Source organism: Diorhabda carinulata, chromosome 4 (genome assembly GCF_026250575.1).
Source record: "Diorhabda carinulata isolate Delta chromosome 4, icDioCari1.1, whole genome shotgun sequence".
In the NCBI taxonomy this organism is placed as follows: Eukaryota; Metazoa; Arthropoda; class Insecta; order Coleoptera; family Chrysomelidae; genus Diorhabda; species Diorhabda carinulata.
Window position 1 is genome coordinate 4,501,031 of NC_079463.1, and position 21,839 is coordinate 4,522,869.

At 30.6% G+C, this 21,839-nt stretch overlaps 3 protein-coding genes across 4 annotated transcripts in view; 1 reads left to right on the top strand and 2 right to left on the bottom strand.

Moving 5' to 3' along the window:
- LOC130892268 (frizzled-4-like) overlaps window positions 1-4,478 on the top strand; it is a 36,247-nt gene extending 31,769 nt beyond the window's left edge. The window contains exons 4-5 of the mRNA XM_057797549.1: window positions 1,136-1,499; window positions 2,735-4,478. Of these exons, the coding sequence (XP_057653532.1) occupies window positions 1,136-1,499; window positions 2,735-2,960 (590 nt within the window). The 3' untranslated portion in view covers window positions 2,961-4,478. The remainder of the gene's footprint in view (window positions 1-1,135; window positions 1,500-2,734) is intronic.
- Window positions 4,479-4,886: 408 nt separating this feature from the next.
- LOC130892269 (evolutionarily conserved signaling intermediate in Toll pathway, mitochondrial) lies at window positions 4,887-7,203 on the bottom strand. The gene is made up of 3 exons (XM_057797550.1): window positions 6,687-7,203; window positions 6,177-6,614; window positions 4,887-5,414 (listed from the first exon to the last, which is right to left on the bottom strand). The coding sequence occupies exons 1-3, from the start codon at window positions 7,027-7,029 to the stop codon at window positions 5,023-5,025; spliced, it is 1,173 nt and encodes a 390-aa protein (XP_057653533.1). The 5' UTR covers window positions 7,030-7,203; the 3' UTR covers window positions 4,887-5,022.
- A 1,762-nt stretch (window positions 7,204-8,965) lies between these two features.
- On the bottom strand, window positions 8,966-19,773 carry LOC130892270 (uncharacterized protein CG7065-like). Of its 2 annotated transcripts, XM_057797551.1 has the most exons (15): window positions 19,616-19,773; window positions 19,121-19,248; window positions 16,284-16,592; window positions 16,021-16,191; window positions 15,674-15,950; window positions 14,966-15,193; window positions 14,673-14,853; window positions 14,291-14,572; window positions 13,922-14,238; window positions 12,733-12,949; window positions 12,473-12,609; window positions 12,096-12,365; window positions 11,528-11,784; window positions 10,895-11,368; window positions 8,966-10,489 (listed from the first exon to the last, which is right to left on the bottom strand). In XM_057797551.1, exons 2-15 carry the CDS (start codon window positions 19,184-19,186, stop codon window positions 9,038-9,040), a joined length of 4,638 nt encoding a protein of 1,545 aa, XP_057653534.1. In that variant the 5' UTR covers window positions 19,187-19,248; window positions 19,616-19,773; the 3' UTR covers window positions 8,966-9,037. The 2 variants fall into 2 exon arrangements, with proteins under 2 accessions (XP_057653534.1, XP_057653535.1); XM_057797552.1 differs by lacking the exon at window positions 19,121-19,248 and having other exon boundaries at window positions 19,616-19,749.
- Window positions 19,774-21,839: the final 2,066 nt, after the last annotated feature.

Genomic DNA, 21,839 nt, shown 5'->3' on the forward strand with positions numbered 1-21,839 from the left:
AAAACAAAAGATGCAGTTTCCATTTCATGTACATCTAGATGGAGAAAACTCGAGTGCAGACACACAGGACCGTCCTCAATCAAATAACATTCATAAGAACGAAAAAGCTATGAATTATCATTTATAAAAGTTTTTAAAAATTCTCTTTTTCGTGTATTAGATTCATTTCCAAGAATTTTTGAATATCAAAAAATTATAAATTCAATTATAAAGATTCAAAAAGTCTTGAAACGGAATCTAATACACGAAAAGTAGTGTTTTGAAAGTGGATCACGTTCGTAAGATGGCTGCTACATATTTTTGAGATGTAAAAATTGAAAAAAGAATAATTTTTCTTGTTAAAACAGATTTAAATTTTGATATTAATGATGTAGGTGATCTGTTGATTAATATGAACTCGCAAATTGTCAGTGTTAAATCATATTATGATGAAAAACTGCGAATAGTCGAAATGTCAATTTTTTCTTACAAAAATTATTTAAAAAATGATCGTATGGAACGGTTTTTGGACACACTGTGTCCTGAGTACGCCAACTAACTTTTTACTGATAAGTGAAATTAATTGATTTTCAAAAAACAAGTAAAATGTGGGGTAAAAGTGATAGCGGGATAAAAATGATTCTTCCCGCTTTGGAAATTGTTATATATTTTGTGGGATAAAAGAAAAATGTTTATTTTCTTTTACCGACAAGAAAGTGGATTGAAATCTCGTTCCGTCAAAAAAATTTCTCTCCCGTTATATGCGCTGTAATTTTTTAAAAATTGAGCAAAATTGTTTCATCACGTCCGAATATTGCATAATTTGGGGTTGTGTGGCCCATTAAAAGTGCTTGTGGATAAATTTGACGTCTTGCAGAAATATCATTAAACTTTTGCTGTCCTCTCTTTAATTTCGAGACAAATTCTGGACTAATGGGGTCGTTTTAAGTAAAATCTGATTTTAGAAAATAAAAAATTCAGATTTAATGTCTTATAATTAGATTTTTATTGGAACATGTCCCCCTCATCACAAAATTCCAGATCAAATGAACTGCAAGAAAAAAATTTACTTATTAACTTATTTATTTTCAAAATTTGTTGTTGTGAGAGAATGTTCCACAGCAATTCATACTGAAAATAATCCATTATTTTCCAGGTACCTGCTATATCGGCAACAGAAACTCAACAACCCTCTTGACTTTAGTTTTGATTCCGTATCTCTTTTATTTCATTATTGGGACCATCTTACTTCTCTTAGGATGTATATACGTTATGAGAAAACCGCAATCATTGGCTTCTGCACCTCTTACAAACGCAGCTCCTAGGAAAGAAAGTGATTTTTTGGGCGCGATTTGCACATTGTATGCTATTCCTACATTTTGCGTCATGGTCAATATCTGTTATGAATATAATAATAGGGAAAGATGGTTCGCCGGCGAGAGAAAACCGGCATTGTGGGCATTTTTACTTAAATACTTCATGAACTTTTTCATCGGAGTCAGTAGCGTTTTCTGGATTTGGTAAGTATATACATACACATCCTCAATTATAGTCGAAGATAAAATACGAAATCTTGTCATATAAACATTTTTAAAAGAGTATTATGCATTTCATATACTAAATTTAAACTTGACGATCTGGAAATGAGCCACATTTTTATAGAACACATTAGGCTGGAACCTATTCTGGCGCCTTCATTCAAAAGTTTGGAGAACGGACATTCCTAATAAATAATTTTTCCTCAAAAAGTTATTTATTGATCAAATAAAGACCCAACGTTCTAAATTCACGCACTTAAGTCAGGGTCTATTTTACTTTTACCAAAAAGTTTGTGATGTAACAATAAGTCCTTAAATTCTCGAAAAACCAAAATAAAAACTCTAATCCTGGAAACAGCCACTCTTCTCAGATCGAATGTTGAAAACAAATCAGAGTTGTATACTAGGCAGTCAAAGAAAATCCAAATTCTAGTTCTTTAAGCATTTCTTAAAATATGCTAAAAAAAGAGTTTGTCTTGCAGCCAGATTGCCATCGTTCCCATTTACTTGGTTCAAAGTACATATCATCTATGAAGTATATTGAAGTTCTATTTAATACCAAAAAGGTAGATAATTAGAGGTTAACTTGAAGCTTATTTTACACCCCTATCAGAGCTGATTCAGTTCGCCTCCAGTTCCAGAGTTCTAGTAAACTATACTTTTTACCAAGAGGATAGATCTTAGCTCCTAGAAATTTCTTATCCAAAGCACTTTGTCTAAATGCTTGCATCAGCCACACATTCTAAAACTAAATAAACAGAATTTGGAATTATCAGTTTTCAGTGTTCTAAGTTTCTTCCCCCCACAGAATCTGTATTGATCAGTTTCTGCTAGACCTTCCAGTGCTTCTTGAGCGGGCAGTGTTCTAAGTTTTACCCCACCCCCCACAGAATCTGCATTTATCAGTTCCTGCTAGACCTTCCAGTGCTTTCTGAAATGGTAGAAATCTGTAATAAAGTATAAACTTCACAGTTACTTTTCGAAGTAAGGGAAGGCATTGCGAGAGTATTTTTTTCGACATTCTTTGTTCCAGACCAATGAATTCCCTTTTTCTGATCTCTCCATTTGATTCCTATGTGCCAGGAAACTAAAAAGATTCTGTTATACATTTCGTCAATTTTCTACTGCGCATGTCATTTTCAAGTTAACACATGGAAGCTCATTGTTTTAATAGCTTCTTGAAAGTCACATTTTTGATAGTTGAATTTTTTATGTAGGTCTATGAAAAGTGTGTTGGCTTGGAAATCCGTCTTACGACGACTTGGTCCAAGAAAACAGCCGCCATTGAAAGTACAAACAATGCCACAACAAATGATGCGTTACATGCCTACACAAACGGTATCTACTAGCTTAAGTACCACTTCTAAGCATTCTACAAGAACGCATCCTCATAGAAAACCCAGGGTGCATCATATGAGAACGGGAAGTGAAACAATTATATAAATCTGATTGTATTTCGAATAGGTCAACAAATGATACATTATTATGGCTTAATTGTAATATTTACTAAGCCAAAAGCGATGACGTTACTTTTTGTTTTTGATACTCACAATTTTTTTTCTACAATCACTTTAGTTCGGTTATTAATATGAATTTTAATTTGGTGGTTGAAAAATTACTTCATTTTATTTGTGGTATTCAAATATTCACACTACACGTAGTACATTACTGTTCATCCCGTAATGTATATTATTCCAGTATTTATTAAAAGATATTAAGGAAAAGTTATCAGTATAAAAAGACATTATTGAATAGTAATCAATGATTTTGTAAATTGTACCAAAAACGTTTGTTTACCAAGTGATTGTAGAAAAATAGTTAAGGGGCTAAGAGTTATCGTTATTCAGAAGACTACATTGACAAATTTTTAGTTGCACCTCGTAAATATTAATGATCTCTAAGAATGGGTACATTGTTTAAAGAATAACGATAATTCTGTAGACATTTTGTTTTCCTGCCGCATGTACATTAAAGGAGAGATGAAAATATAAATTTGAAGATTTTTTCAAAAAAATCTCCTTTATTTGCCTTTTGTAAATAGTCTGTGATTATTTGTATACAAAGTAATTTATTTTTTACGTGTCAAATAATTAATCAATGCATATATTTTTATTTTATAACTTTTTCATAAATAAAAATTGTAAATATTTTTTTTAAAATTGTTAAGAATAATTTTAGGTGTCCTTCTTTTCTGCTAATTGACTATTTCTCAATCGAACAAACTGTGACAATAGTTTATCTATTTATTGTTTGTCAAATCTTAGCTAAAATCAAGAAATCGCCAAGAAAAACCACCTAAATAAAATTACCAGCTTCTTGAATTCTGTATTAACAGTAAATATAAGTGGACACATTTCATCATTTACCTTCACTTGGAAATAATTTTTTCTCCCATTGTCTTGTTTGCAATAAGAGAAGAATCGAATTTATAGATTATAATCCGTATTCTTATAAAATCATCCCTGAATTAAGGTCTAGGGCAAAATAATTTATTATATGAATTCATTAAAAAGATCTAAAGTTCCTGTAAAATTTAACATGTATGTAACATATTTAATTCAATATTTATTTAACATGTTCTGCTTCTTATTTCATTTGATGCGCTTATTTTGTCATTTTTATTTATTCCACAAAAAATATTGTCAGTTTTATGACAATTTGTACTTCACTATCATAGGAGAGGGTGTTAGACTTAAATCTAAACTAAATCCTCAAAGGTATCAATACACTCACAAGTATTTTTTTCTGTGCCTTCTAATTGAAAATACTGTATTTATATCTGTGCCATTTAATTTAGCTACAGTATTTCTCGAAAAAGTTCTATTTTTTATTATATAATAATATTTTTATACAAATATGTTGTAATATCTACTTATCCATGTATTTATTTAGTATTTAAGTTTGTGTAAAATGTAATGTGATATATGTGTAGGAGTAGTTGAATAAATAACACTTTTGTTATATTATTGTTTTATTTACTTGTAACTTCCATCAGAACTAAACTAATGGCAGGTATGTTCAGTATTTTTCACATTAAACAACAGTTTGGATGTCTTCCAATTATTATAACAAATGGAATTCTTAAAATCACAATTAGAAATAACACAAGACAAATTGTACAGAAAAACTGAAATGCATTCTCCAAGAAATAAGTTTTCTTCTACATCTCTTTTATGCCCGTTGGAGAATAAGATTATTGAAATTTTAGTTTTCATTTTTATTTTATCCATTTTCTCTACTATTTCTGATTCTTTGCTATATTTTTCCCCTCCTTCTTGTGCTACTTGTAGTCAAGTTTTCCTTATTGTTCAACTCGATTTAAAAAAAAAAACTAAATAGTATCTGCACAAAACATAAGTCAATTCAAGGTAAGCTCACATTTCAATATGTTTATTTAAATTATATATTTCATTACATAAGAAATAACAAAAACATTTTACAATTCATATTACCAGTTGCAAAAACATTTTACTTCAACAATGCTCCATTTTCAATGTTCTTTACCTCACGTTTCTTCTAATTTCTTTGTTTCCACTTTATTTTGTTCATCTATTTCTAAATTTGTAACTTCTTTACTAGCTGATCTTAATTTAAACACAACAGGCACTTTTCCTAAGTTGGGATAACCATCTTTTTCTAAATGTCTAATCCAAGATAATAATGAGTCCTTACTGGAGGTACCGGTCGCACATACTGAAAATATCACTCCATCATCTTGTTCATGAACAGAAGGTATCACTTTAACATGTTTTGCAACTGGAGGCTTCAATGTGAATAAAGACACGTTCAAATCACTCACGTCATCAGGATTTTTATCTTGTTCTATTATAGGTTTTGCTTCTCCTCTTAAGATGAAGTAGTTTATTGGATTACCTTTTATCCAAACTTTAAAAGAACCTAAAATAGTGTAAATGATTAATTTTCCCCTGTACCTTTACCAAAATAAAAAATTTCTAATTAAAATGAAAGTCTTGAGCTACATGTTGCAATTAAGAAAATGTTTGTCTAAATGATTTTTTATATTGGATTTATTCAGTTTCATATTACATTTTTTTTGGAAAATAACACACTATCTATACATTTTAATGTAACAAAGTTTAGACCCAAAGGAGAAATATGATTATAATTATATTCATTTTGAAGGCATGGATGGGTTAGCTATATAACTGCAATCAATTAAACAGAAAGTGAACACGAGACCCCCAAATGAAATATTGGCATCTAGAGACCTCTAATCAATTAACTAAATCTGTACTGAATAGTTGAAAGGGGTAGATCCACGAAAGTCTGTCTCCGACCATCAATGAGAAATGTACAGATTTATAGTATACATATACAGTTATATACCAAAACTATGTATATAAGCAGGACAGATAAAGGAACACAATTTTATTCTGATATAGGAGTGCAAAAAAACTCTAAATGCAATAATAGCAATAATTGAAACAATAACAAGTAAAGCTAAAAGACATCTTAAATCAAGATGATTAAATGACTAAAAATATACAAAGGTCTAAGAAATAAGAAATTTATATAAAACCTTACATTCTATTAGAATATGATAGAAACATGAGGTTGATATGATTTTTTTATATCAGATAACTTAATTCCTTGTGTAATAAAATTAAATTCAACAAGTAAAAATTAGTTTTGACTAACCTTCTACAAAAATTGGTTTATCTAATTGATGCTCATTCAGTAACCGCCTTTGAGTTTTACTCTGTGCACTAACAATCCATGTATCATCAATTGAATCGGGGATTTCTGAAGTCTGATAAACACTCACAACAGAATTCACATCAACACTACTAATCCTTTCGATAGCATATTTTGCTAAATCAAATGTGTCTTTAGGTAGAGGATCGGGAACAGGCCAAGGAGATAAGTTTTTAAACTTGGGCATCCAGTACATCATTCTCCAATATTTTCTAAGCGGATAACCTCTTCTTCCAAATATATTGAGTAACATATCTTCCATTTCCATATCTGGCATCACACCATTATCTTCCATTTGTTCTAATAAATCTATAATACATTGTTGTTGTTTTGGATAATGCATGAATTCAGCTTGAATTATGTTCTGGGGAATAAATTTTCCTGAAAGAAAAATCAAGTTAGGTAGCTTCATCAACCTTAACAATAAAATTTACAAGCTTTAAACATATTAACCTTTGGGAAGAATATCGATAAGTGATTTATACACCTCTAAATCTCTATTAACCCCAAATTCCTCCATATTCTTTAGAGCTGAATAAATAAACTCGACGTGTCCTCTTCGATAAATATGATCCCTATTTATGAAAATTTTTACCATTTCCAGATACGAATTTTTGTTTTTATTTTGTATATTTTCAAAAGAATCTTTTAACGTTAATGCTGTGGGGTTTTTCTCTTCCTCTTTGTTACACCTGGTTGCAGAAAGTCTCATATATTTAGGAAAATTGGCGTTAAATTGACATTGCTTTGATTTAGAAAGAACCGAACAACATCGTAATATCTTTTTTGAAAACATATCGGAAAATATAATTATAATTAATAACCTCTTCTACATCATTAAACTAAACTCTTCTTCTTTTAGTATTTTTTATGTAATAAGGAACCTTCCTTGTCTAACAAAAATCCATTTCTGTTTCTTGAATGCAGAATAATAATAGCTAATAATTTGGACACACTTCGAATGTAGTCTGATGATGTATTGTACTAAGCATTCACGGTTCCTGAAATACTTTTTTATGTGTTCCACAAAGCGGCTACGATCGTTATGGTCTCAGCGAGAACGTCTCATGACGTCATAACTAATGTTCACGACGATCCTTTTCGAGAGGTAGGTCAAAGTGAGAGTTAAAAGAATTCGCGGAATTTTCAAAACTCAAGCAACGCCGATTGCAACCATAAGAATATATCTCATTTGAGGTATGCGGTATGGGATATTATGAGTACTTTTGATATTTTGATCTTACTCTAATGTAAATATCTAAGCACTTCACTAAAAAGTTCAATAACTTATAAAATAACCTCTTGAAACTTTCGCTTCATTTTTCTGTTTTGCCATTCCTTTATATTTATCTCAAGGCTCATAACGCCTCGTAATCCATATCACTTGGATTTACGATTATAACGATCAGTACTAAGTGGAACGGGAAAGATCGTGGTCATGAACGTGATTGGTTAGCGTGCTTTGTTCAGAATATGTTCTATGAACGATTCATGTACAGCTAAAATTTGAATTCAAAAATAGTTAAGAGAATAAAATTTATATAATTAACTCGCTGAAGATTTATTCTTGATATATAAAAGTATAAAGTTTTTTATAAAACGTGTAATAACCAAATGATTAATATTTATGTATTATTTATTCTGGTTGATTTCATGGAAAAAATATTATTGCACAACCCAGGTAAATGTTACATTTTGAGTTTGAATGGTTCTTCTTAACTAAAAATTAAATTTTGCTAACCTTTTTCTATGCAGTTTTGGAAATATGCGGAATGATGCTGAAGCTATTTTACCTCTTAGAGGAAAAATTCAAATCATACAAATTAGATACCTACTCTATAGCAACAAATCTGTAGCTTCCATTCTTTTCAGCATTTCAAAGCCATTAGTATTAGTTTTATAATGTGTGGTTTATGTTGTTATTGAGTTATTTTTTTTGTAAAGAAAAAATATTAAACGAAAAGGAATCTTAAACAATAAAACACAGTGAAAAAAATACAAGCTTAAATTCATAAAAATAATAATTTATTTGAAAGTAACCTATCAATTATTAGTATTCCTTCCCCTGGTCCTAATGTAAGCTTCTAATCGCTTTTTATGGATCGAATAAGTTTCTGGACTCAATCTTATTTGATGTTATAACATGCTTAAGTGAGCGCTGTTTTGAGGTCCGAATTCGTGGCTGGTGTATGATTTCTAGCCCAAACTTTTCTCTCAAGTATATGCTCGATAATATTAAAGTATAAATAAATTGAATTGGTAACTACCTGTTTGACAACTTTCTTAATAAAATATTGATATTAATGTAAAATATTAATTATTAGATTTTGATTGCACATATATAGTAATACTACCTGGACTTTTATCCACTTGTGACGGTGGTTAAATAATAGTTATGTTAAGTGTACGTCATGAAAAATAAAAAAACGTGTAATTTGATTTTGATTAACAAACTCGATTCTGTGTTACAGGTGAAAATTATATACTTAATGTATATTTTGAGTAACGTAGGCCTTCAATATGGAAGTTTTAGTAAACACTTGCAGTTTGAATATTTCACATAGATTAGGGTAAAATTTGTATCAAAAATAATATTCGTGGATATATTTAAATGTAAAATAGAGAGGTGCAGGTAGTACTTTTTGGACCTAGTTTTCAGAGAGATATTAATCCACAAGTAGCGGCATTGTTTGATTTATATTATCTTGAAAGTGAGTTTAAGAAGAAAAAAATCCACATTAACTATTGTATAATTATCGTACAATATTAAACTACAATTAAATATAAAACTAAAACTTAAGCATTTACCACCTATTCAAGTTACCACTAGGTTTTGAAAAATCTGGAGCCGGTAACCGTTGAAAGTTCCTTTGATTACCAGGACCTGATCTATTTTTATTAAACGCGTCACCATCAAACGGACCCTTACCGAGCCCGAAATTTCCGGCACCTCCTAATCCTGGTCCTCCCTGTCTTGTACCCATCATTCGTGGTCCATTCAATCCTGGCGCTCCTAGTGAATTCAAAGGCTGTCTATTAATTCCGGTATTACCAAAACTTCTATCATCAAATCCGGGCCCTAATCGACCTGGGCCACCTAACGCTGCTCTATCCTGTCCTGGTCCAAATCCTGATTTAAATCTATCATCAGATCCTGTCCCGAATCTATCTGGCACAACCGGTCCCAACCTATCGGGGCCTCCTAACCCAAGTCTGTCATTTCCTCCTGAACCATACCTATCTGGAATTCCAGGCATTTGAAAATCTAAAGCTGACCCATGCCTATCCAAGCTTCCTGGACCAAGTCTATTGGATCCGAATCGGTCTTGACCAACGGGACCAAATCGATCAGAGCCTCCCGGTCCGAATCGTTCAGGGGTTGGCCCAAATCGATCAGAACTACCTGGTACGAATCGATCAGGACCTCCAGGTCCAAATCGGTCGGGACCTCCAGGTCTAAATCGATCTGGTTCTGTGGGTATAAATCGATCAGGGCCTACTGGCGCAAAGCGATCAGAACCTCCTTGTCCGAATCGATCAAAAACTCCAGATCCAAACCTGTCATTTTCACCTCGAAGTGGCATTCTGTTAATATCTGGTCCTCTAGGTCCATCATTTTGATTTGATCCTACATGAAAATTTTTATTAGTTACGTCCAACGGTCTATTTATATCAAAATGGTCTCTGTCTATTGCACCACTGTTTTGTCCTTCTTTTAAGAAATCTGATTTCAATTGTCCTAAATCAAAATTCAACGTTGGTTGATTGTTTGACATTGTTGGTTTAAAATTACTTTGATTATCATTTGCCGACATATTTTTAACATTATTCACAATACTCGCTAAACTAGCAACATTAATATTAAGTAATCTACTTAAATCCATAGTTGTTGTTGTACTTGTAGGTGGGGGATTAGACGAAGCAGGTTGGCCTAATCCTAACAAATCAATATTTTTAGTTGTTGTAGAATTGTTTTTACTAATATTACTCATAAGCTGCGATATGAGATCTTTAGCGTTGGTTAAATTGGATCTGTTTTGGTCGTATTTCATCGTTTCTTCAACTACTTTCTTATTTTGTTCCATTTCCTTCTCTTTTACGTTTTTAGAGACGGTTTTTACAACATCTTCGAAAGTATATTCATCCTCTTCTGAATCTACATTGACTTTTTTATCAGATTTATCATTTTCTGGTTCCGCTTCATTGTGATTATCTTTTTCTGTTTCTTCTTCTTCATCAGATTCAACATTTTCCAACTACAAAAAAATTAACATATTAGTATATTCAAAAATGATCTTGCATTTTATAGGTCTTTGCATTGACTCAATGAGTTATAACTTCCCTCATAAACTAGTGTTGCTATGTTATGTACATTTAACAAATCATTTCACTCTAGACCAGTGTTAGGTTAATCTTGTAGCACTCTAATAGCTTTTTAAGAAAAATTTCTCTTTTCTGTGTTTCTTTTAATATGTAAAATAGACAATTTTAGTCATTAGATAAACATTCCAAATCAAACATGTATGAAAACCACAGTTGTTAGTTAAATTTATAATTTACATCATTAACAGTAATTTATAGTTTGTATATGTGATTAATTGATCCTAAATGAAATATCTTTTCCGGCCTTATTAGGTAAATAACTATTTTGTAATTGTTACCTCTTCGTTTCCAAGATTATCTTCAAATCTATTTGAGAAGGGACTACCCTTTTCACTAGATTTACTCCTGGTTTTAGATTCTTCTACACCTTCATTGGAACAATCTTTGATGCTGTCAATCGATTCATCTTTTGTTTTTGAATTTGGTTCCAAGTTAACAAACTTTCTCAACTTTTCAACTCTGTCCGGTTCTTGGTATTCTAATTTTTTCAGGTAATTTATCAAGTTATGTTGTTCTTCTGTAGATAAATCTTTGAAATTTTGCAGAAGCGTTTGTAAATCAGAATCTGACAAATTTTCCATGTTACTTATAGACGTTTTTCCCGGACTTGGCGTTAATGGTTCTGTAATTTTGTCCAAATCGATAATTGTTTTAGTTTCTTTCTTTCCAAATTCGTTTCCACTGATCATATTTAAGAAACCAGCCGTTGTTATAGGTTTGCTGACTACTTTAGACGCTTCTGCCATACCGACCTGAAAATTTTTAAATTGTTTACAAACATCCGGCGATTATCATGAGTTTCAGCAATATTGTACTTATCTGCGTTTTGCTACATACAATTTTTTGGCACCTAATATTGAAATTGATATTTTAGCAATTCTTCATTAATAAAGACATCATTTTCAACTTACCACTGCATTTATAAGTTGTTCTAATTCAGCTTGAGTTACGTCAGTCTTTCCCTGAAGAATTAATGCATTTGCAATTTGTTTGGCGATGGCGGCTTTGTCTACTTTACCAGTAGCAGTAACAGTTGGTAATTTTGGAAGCAACTTTTCTCGTTGTCCTTTTCTTTTTCCTGCCAAATGGATTAAACTTGCTATTTTCTTTATCGCCTTTTTGAAGGCTCTTTGTTGTATGTGGTCCACTAATCCAGCAAACATCTGACCTGAAATTATATGAAACATACTAAGTATGCCATGAATGTGACACAATTTTGTAATCACATTATTTCCACTACCACTATATCAACACATTACCTTATTGAGAAATGTGGTGCAAATATTTACCAGAATCATAGAAAAGAGATTAAGGGAAATATTAGAAAAAGCTCAGTTTGAATTCCGACCCCTTTAGAGGTACTCAGGACGAGATATTCATACTGAGACAAACAGCAGAGAAAGTAATAAGAAAAAAAGAGGAATTTACACCTGTATTTCATCAATCTTGTAAAAGCCAAATTTAACCGAATTCACTCACCTTTCAATTTTTCTTTAATAGTTTCAAAAAGGACACAATTTATTTCATTGTCCAAAAGTTGTTCAGAACTGTTAGCCTCACTTTTTTCCATCGCCAAAGCCTGAGCCAAAAGATCGACAACTTTGGGACCCAAAGATCCTAAACGTTCTTCAAGCGCCGTAAGAATACGAAGAACATCGACAACATTAACTTCCACGTCATCGTCGTTATCTTCGAGAATCGGAACAACATCCCGCATACTTGGAGGTGGTAGATAAGGATTTCTGTATACTATAAAAAATGTTTCTAGTTGTATTCACGAACATTAATTTAATCTATGGTTTTTACAACGATGTTAATACCAGTAGTTGTAAGGCTAATTAATTTCACTATTATACCTGAATCTCTCTCCCAAGGTAGATCAGCTACAGTCCTAATTCTTTCCTTGCCTCGTAAATCTCTTTCGAATGAGCTCTCCCTTATTTGTCTCTTCTTTTCATAACTCCTTTCCCTTGAAGGCGATTTGGAATCATCCCTGAAAATGATTTAAAAAGACATACTGTATATTTTTTATATTGAAATTATAGAAAGGAGGTAATATATTACCTTTCTTTAAAATAACAAGATTAAGATGTAATTATTGTAAGAAAAAAATTACCTTGAACTGTCCGATATGTCACTGATAGGAGAAGCATTTTTGATTCGTTGTTTATCATTTAGTAGTTTCTTTTTACTCTGGATTGGGTAGTCTCTAGATCTAGATCTCGATCGAGTGTAACGAACAGGACTACGATTTTTCTTGGTAAGATTCCTTTCTCTAGATATTCTCAGTCGAGGACTCGGTGAACGTCTCTTAATTTTTCTACTTCCTTCACCTATTAATATATGGAGGAATTAAAATATACGAAACAGGCTGGAGAATCAGAAATAATAGAGAAATCGATGAAATACCAGGCAATTAAAAAACATTAAAGAGGGTTAAGATGGAGGACAATCTCTATGAAGACTTACAAATAATTAATGGGAGAGGATTGGGAACGTTGGTGAAGAACAGACCAGTTTGGAGGCCCCAACCTATAGTGCAAATTGGAAATGTATCACCTATATTAATAGAGGTATCCAAATTATACAACAGTGATAGAATACTTTCATTGGTAATCTACAATACATATCAATTTACACCAACTTGTTGCCAACCAATTCAAAAAAATTGAAAATTCCAGACCTAAAAGTTTCTATTGAATAAAAAATATTTCTTAACAAGTGAATAAACAATGACAGAGTTTATACCTTGTTCTTGATGAAAGAAAAAATGAAAATGCTTAAAATGTTTCAGCAGTATAAGAAGAAATGTATCCTTAAATCTCATAAAACAAGACTAGTATCAGTACTTCATTTACACTTTTTGTGAAGTTGTGTTACAACTGTAGTTTGCTATTTTGGTTTTTGGGAATCAAATCAGAAGTCATAATCTCTTTATTTATATATATTTATACAAAATTTTCACAAAAACTATATATACTTACAAATATGAAATCTGATCAGCTTTCTTCTATTTATTGGGAGACATTTTTGTGTAATAAAGGAACATCTGTGAAGTGTTGATGTTAGAGGAATACCTTCAACCCTTTTGTCAATAAATTCAATATCAATAAAATACCATATAAACCGAATCATCAGTACTTCTATTAATATAAAATAAGTTGCCATGTGAGGTGGTAATTATGATATTAAACTTACCATAAAGTGAGGGAATATTATAAGCAATAAGATACAACAGGAATGACATTTAAATTTTCGAATATTCATTTTAACTATTTTAGCTTGAATTAGTATGAAATGTTTACCTCTGCTTTTCGTTGCATCGTCCCAAATCACTTTTCTTTCTTCATCTTTATCTTCGATAATGATAACATCATTATCCTGATCGGGAAGTGCAGCCATGGGAAGCGGTTTCTGCACATTCATAGAGGTACCTGCTCCAATTTTAAATTTAATCGGATTAATTTCTTCTGGAAGAGCTAGACGTTTTCTCAACGCTTCTTTGCGATTCCTCAATTCGTCACTGTGTAATTCAACTAAACGTTTATTCCAGAATTCTATCCATTCTGGTTTGAAATCATATTTGGAAGCGTCTTTGCCTTCGTTTTTCAATTCCTTGTACCTACAATATGAAATGTATTTCTAATAATTTGAACCAATCATTAATTTTTCACCTCCGATTCCAAAATTTTTTCCATTCTTCATTATAATGAGGATGTTTTTCTGGATTTTTCTCATGTTGTTTCAATGTTTTAAACATATCATTCTCAATAGCCCTTGCAAGTTTTTTGTATTCCTCCATTTTTCTCATTTTTTCTTTTTCTTGTTCAGATTTGAATGAGGGAGATTTGGATCGACGTCTGATCGGAGATCTTCGCCTAGGAGATGGAGACCTACGTCTAGTAGGTGATGGTGTTCTACGTCTAGGAATAGATCTACGTCTTGGAGATCTCCGCCTGAAAGAAATATGTTCATCATATGATTAAACTTTTACATCATTTCTCAACAATGAGACAATTTATTGTGATTTCAATAGCTCAATACAGAATAATGTACCTTCCATATGAAAGCTGGACATCAGGAGGTTTACCTCCTCTTTGAGAAGCATACATATCCCTTCTATTAGCTTTATCACTATTGTCACTCCTATCAGAAAGACTCGATAGACTTGATAAAGATCTTCTTCTGATTGGTTGTTTCTGAACAATTTGAGTCGCCACTTTATTTGGTTGAGGTGCTAAAATTATATATACATATATATATATATATATATATATATATATATATATATATATATATATATAAATGTTTTCTTAAAAAAATTATTAATTATAAAAACATATATTAACCTCCACCCTCTTTGCTGTTCTGTATAGGTGGTTTCTGACTCTGAACTACTGTTGAAAAAGCTGGTTCTTGTTTCCTCGGATTAGTTTGAGCGTTTCCTTTTGTCTTTTTTGAAGGCATATTTACGACGGGAGGAGAAGGACTACGCTTCTTGAAAGGTTTTTCTATGTAAGCTGTTGTAGCACCCCAATTATTTGAGGAAGACGGCTCATTCTGTTTCTCTTCTGGAGCTAAAATATGTAAATTGCAATTAACTCACACACACATGAGGTTTTTCTAATTAATAGGCATTGCATATTAAAAAGAGGAAGGTTTTAAATTATTGTGTTGTTGTTGTTTTCGATATCTCAATAAGAATGGATTTTAGAAACAGTTTATAGCAAGAAAATGTTTTATAACAAAAAGGCAAGTTGAGAAATTATTTAGGAGAATTGGTATTTTATTTTTTGAAGCAATATAATACTTGATCACATTTAAAAAGAGATCAAAGGACCAACTTTGAATACTTGGAACATACTATATCAATTTAGGTCTATAGTATCGGAAAATATTTTTTTAAAACAGGAATTTCATTGTAAATTCATTAACCAATTTACCAGTTTAGATGTTACTGAATTGTCACCAATATATTCCTTCTCATTTCAATAAGAAGCTAATATTCTACTTTACGATTATATACAAGTTTGGTAGTAGAAAAAATATTAACTTACTGTCTACATTTTTCGTTAACTCGTCGTGTACGACAAGCTCTTCGAAAGTATAGCCACTCATTTCTGAGAAGTGCCTTCCTTTGCCAACAATTTTAAGATAGTGCATCCTGTCCTTTTGAAACTTATCCTTTTCGATTGGGTACGGTTTCAGTCGACCGAATTTTTTCTCTATACCTTCAGCAATTTTTTGCAGTGTCGTCTGCCAATTTCTTCTATACTGTTTGGTATTATAAGGAGCCAGTAAACGCCAACAAGTCGGAAAATGTTTTTGTAAGTACTGAAAATTATTTTTCAAATCCTCAAATCAATACTTATGAAACATTAATGGACAGAAAAATTAATTTTACCTGAGAAATATGATTGTAACTAGCTAGATGAGTTAAAACAGTACGTGGATCTCCTCTTTTATCACATAATATGCATAAATAATATGGTTCCTTTGAAGGATCGTCATCTTGCAGTTCTATAAGATATTCCAAAGCCACCAAAGGTCCAAATCTGAACCCATCTAGACGTTCCTAAAACAATATACCAATAAAATTAAAATCTACTTCTAATTTCATAAAACCAAAAATATACTGTACTGTTATCTGGTAAAATAACAAATTACCTGAATGATAGATACTCTACAGGCATCTTCAAAGCCTGGTGGTATTGGTTCTCCTGGTGCTACTTCGACAACAGTTTCAGGAGGTGGAGTATCATTTTTAAGATTCTCCACATTATGGTGTGTATTAAATATGGATAGAGCATGTCGTCTGCCCAACTCATGTTGAAAAACACGTCCCATAACTGGACATTCACAGGCATTACAATACCAATGCTCAGATCCATTTTGAATAGTTAAATCAAATACGTTCGAATATTTTCCGTTTTTTAAAAAGGCTTTTTGGGAAAGTAAGCGCTGTTGTTCACTTTCCTGAAAATTAATAATTTATAAAAGTCTTGTTATGCACAGACAAAATATGATTTTCTTAACGGATATAAACTAAAATTAAGAATTATGTGGTACCCAAATGAAAAAGCAATTAGCCAATGAACTGGAACAAGTATATGAATCATATTTAGAATTGACAGTATTCTTATGAACTATTAAGGGAAGAGTGCCAAATAAAATGCAAATGCAATTATATTCGGCACTGACATCTTCAAGATCATAAATCGTAAGAATTTCTGTCATCTCTATTATTACATTTTTGAAAATATATTATGATTAGAGGAACTTACTGGATTTACATTTTCCACCAGAAAAACTATATATTTAGTATTCAGTAGAAAATAAAAACATACATACAAATAACTTAAATGGAAACCAATATGTAGATAGTTTAATAGTAAAGTCTAATAATTTACTCCAATGATATAATACCATCTATTTGTTACACTTTTCTTTTTGATGTTACACTTTTAATACATTTCACAACCCAAAAAATGGTCTAATAATGCTTATTTTTTAATCTCAAACTTTAGGTTTCGACACAATATTTATTTTTTTTTTTTCATAAAAAAGTATAACAGACATTAAAAAAGGCTCCTCAATACTACAAGACAACATTTTCATCTCAATATAATTCTCCAATATTATAGAACTTTACAACCATAAAGTGATTAAGCTCCTCCTTGGTTTCACATTTGCCAAAAGTCTCTACAGTGATGCATTTAAATTGAACAGCTATAATCACTTAATCCACGTCTTTATATCTTTCTCATTTTTTTTAAATGAGCTAGTATAGTGCCTCTATCAAAGAATAACTCTTCTTGTCTATTTTCTAAAATGTAGTTTTTCTCAATTTTTTCAATAGTCACAGCTCTTCCAGAACATTTAGTGCCTTTAGCGACCAAGTAACCTAAGTTTTTCTAAACGTTAGTTAGCTGATTTTTATCCATAAAAATGCACATGTCACATATGTCACTCATTTTTAAATATAATATATGTCACTAGAATTAAAATATTGTCGAAAGGTAAAAGGAATTTGGCAAAACAAACTGGCCAAAATAAAATTTCATTCTAATCTTTATCGTTTTAAGTAGTTGCACTTTTGTCTCCCGAACTACTTATCTATTGGTTGTAGATTTCATAATGCTTGACAAAGGTCACATTTAAAGATGTACCAAAGAATTTGTTGCAACCAAATTCCTTTTTTAAATTATAACGTTCACTACACACTTTTTCAAAAACACTGAAATTATCAACTAATAGAAAACAGCATTTTATCTTAATTCTAAATTCATAGAGATATTTGAAGATTTTCCCAATCAGGCTTTGGTTAAGTAGAAAAGAAGAAAATAACAAGCATAATTGGACATATTTATCTACAAAATTTAGAGAAAATGATAATTTTTTTTTCATATTTCTTGTAGTTAGCAAATGTGTTAAATAATCGAGTAATCAGTTAATTTGAAACTGGTTTAAACCAAACTTAGTTCGGTTAAATTATACCGAAATATAAGTTTCATATAAGAGCAGTTAATATTTGTAAGGATATGATAAATAACTTGAACCGCCCATACCTCAGACCTTAATTTCAATCTATTGATGGACATCTACTCCAATAACAAGATAAATAAGTGGAAATAAAACAAATACATTTACTTATAATAGAAGTTGTATTTTTAGATGAAGCTATAGATTTTTTTTTCAAGAAAATATAATAACTTTATGAAAACAGGCACGTATTTAAATTATAAGTATTTATTAAAATGATTTGACAGAGTAATTTTCCAGATTTACAAAGAAAGTTTTTGTTGTAATTTGATTATATATTGAATAAATTTAACCATGGACAAGACTTAAAACCAATATGGTTATGTCAAATAGCTAAAAGTTATATTTATGTTCATATAAATAAGGATATGAAGGTTTTATCACCAACCTACGAAAATTATATTAAACATCGTATCTAAGTTGATTTACATAAACTTAGATAATGAAGTACCATATAGCAATTGAATGCTCTTTAAAACATTTTATTGGTAGTAGTGTAACATATATTAAATGAATGATTATAAAAGTTTTAGAGATGATATAGTGTAAATTTTAATGTGGTCACCAATTCTCTAAGCATAAAAGAACCTTGTTAAATAAATAACGTGCTTACCATTTCTTAAAAATATTCATATTTAATGATAAAAATATGTGCGACATATTCACATTCACTAGAAACCTGTACCATGACTTGATATACATGAGTGTTTAAGAAAATTTGATATTTTTTGTTGAATTCGTTTTTCATAGGGTTACATAGGTATTTACTGTTTTTTTTTGAAAAACAGTATTTGTACATACTTTGTTGTGATGTTTAAAAATTTAAACATCATAATGAAAATTATTGCAATCTGCAATATTGAAATAAAGATTAAAATAAAAAAAATCCTTACTTACCTACACTTGTACAAATTGTAAAAAAATCTACACATTTCAATAATAAAAATACAAGAATTAAGTACCTTTTTAGTAAGTGAAGAATACATAATCGGAGGATCATCTTCAGTACCGGGAGCACAAGGTTCCATTTTTTAACACTACACTTTTCCAGAAAACGAATTTCTAATGTAACAGCAGTATTTATAAAATGCTGAAAAAAATCGTTGGATTATTTAGAGCTTCTATCATGAAATTTCTATTAGTTTCCAGTAAGACTTACCGTAAAAATATACATGTATTCAAAATACCTGCTAAAAAATTTTATAGTCGTAGGTTTATTTTTAAATTTACCGCCACAAACACATCACATAATGGCCGACTCAAATTTTCGATGAAAAATTTCTTTCAACCAATCTTTTCACACAAATACACAAGATGTAATAATAACGTTTTGATTATGGGAAAAGATTAATAGACAGTATAAAAATAATTTAATTTTTATAAGAATACAGTCGGCGAATTAAAGCGTATGCATATGTTTCTAAAAATATAGTTAATATAAAATTAACTATGCTTACCTAATTTTTGTGTATATAATATGAGCAATAACAAAATATTGAGCAATTTAATAACTTTTTGGGCACTAAATTACTCTCAACCAATATATCTTCTAAAAACATATAGACGCTAATCTGAAATTTGACAAATTGTCTATTCTGACAGATTAAAATGATATGTCAAATTTCATTCAGAGAATATAAATATCAGACTCTTACATTTTTTTAACACTAAATCTATGTAGTATGACGAGAATTCTATTTTTTTTTTCAGGATAAAGTCGAAATATAATTTTTTAGTTATCTCATTCAATTTTCAATAATATTGAAACATTTTCAAAGAATTTCTATAGGCAGCACATATATTTTTCTCGTAATATATGTTGCCTATCAGAACCTTTATTGAAAACGATAGATTTGAGCTTAGATATAAATGTGAGTTCATAAAAAACAAAAGGACCTCATATTTTTATTTCCATTTAAACAATATTTTATATATTCAGAATAAAATAATACATATTAAAATGATTAATTAATGGTACAAATTATATGTTAATGTAATACGTGTTGTCTAGCTGGTGGGTCGGGAGATCACATGGTCAATGATCAATGGCAAAATGTAATAATGCCCAATAACTGTTCACTTAAACCGTTCAGGATACGACAATATGTAGTCACAATAACGACGTCTGTTCATAATAAACTTAATAATAGTAAAAAATAAATTCGTTTCGTGATACTCTCAATTACTTTTGTTGTTAATTCACTTATTCAACACAAAGATAAGCTCTCAAAATAATTACTCAATACACAGGCCGTATGTCTTTTATAAAGAAATAATACAATTAAAGGTTGCTATCCTTTAGTTCTTTTATGTTACGGGGAGATTAGCAATATTAGTGTACTGGCACTGTTGCATTTTTTGCGAGCAGTTGCCGGGGTATATGAATAAAAAACAAAATGCCGCAAAAGCAGAGACCAAAAGATTAAATAGCAAAAGAGTTGCCATTTTTAATTATTATGGCTCTGGGAATACGTATACGCTGTTATTTTTTACAGAATGTAACGAACAACGAAATACAATAGATACGTAAATATAATATAATATAGTATACCGAGTGTTGACTAAAATGATATAAACATATTGTCACACACCAAATGGTCCGAATTATCGAGTAATAGAGTAATAGAGTATAGAGGTTTATTTCAAAGTACATTATCGAGAGTGATGATGATCTTTTGTGTTTATTTAAAATAATGTATGAAGGGTTTGATAAACAGATACTGTCTTCTCTTTTTTTCAAAAATTTGAGAAGTATAAATCTTCTGGTGCTTCGTTGTAATTGTTAGTGGATCGAATTGAAGCTGGTTTGAATAAAATATAGTGAAAGTCATCAAAATAACATAGATTTATAAAAAAGAAGATGGTATGAAAAGTGGCGGGAGCTTCGCGTGTATTATTTGCTTTAAGGTTAGAATGTAGATATATAAGTTTCAAGCATTTTCTATTAAATACTTATTTAAAATTAAATTATTATTATTATATTGGACGATACAAATAACAAATGTAACCCAACAGTCGTCTAGTAACCAGAGCACAGCTGACTTAGTTTATTTAAGTATGAAAATATTCTTTAACTATCTAATGAATTTATTTTTTAATTCATTGAAATTACCTCATCGCCGCGTTCTAGTTGCGAGTGTTTTTTGCTTTAGTCTTGTAACTAGAGAATAGATAATCGGGAAAGAACAAGTGTTTTTGCTTTCGAATGTGGAGCGGAAACAAAAAAAATCGTTACCGTTTTAACAATTTTTGTTTAGTTGTAATTTTATTACAGCTCGCTATATCCGCTAGTTGATTAAATTTGTCGAATACGGTAACTATTCGGTTGGATGGAAATACTTTTAACTTAAAGTTAAAAATTTGCAGCTAAGGCAAGCCATACATTCCCAGTTGTACTGTTCTCGACATAATACGAGTTTTATGTAAATTGAACAAAACCATTTACTTAAAAATACAGAAACGACTAAAAACTTCATTCTGTTGAAATTTTCCACAATTCCATTTGTCTTGGAATCGAATTTCGTAAAGTCGTAGAATAATGAAGATAATGATGTTCGACAAAAAATAACTAATAAGTAGTGGGTACATTATTGATTTTAATTAAAAGTGCAATTGACATGGATTTTTTTTACACTTCCGAGACAAAAAAAAACAATCAAAGCAGTGGGCTGCGAAGGGCAT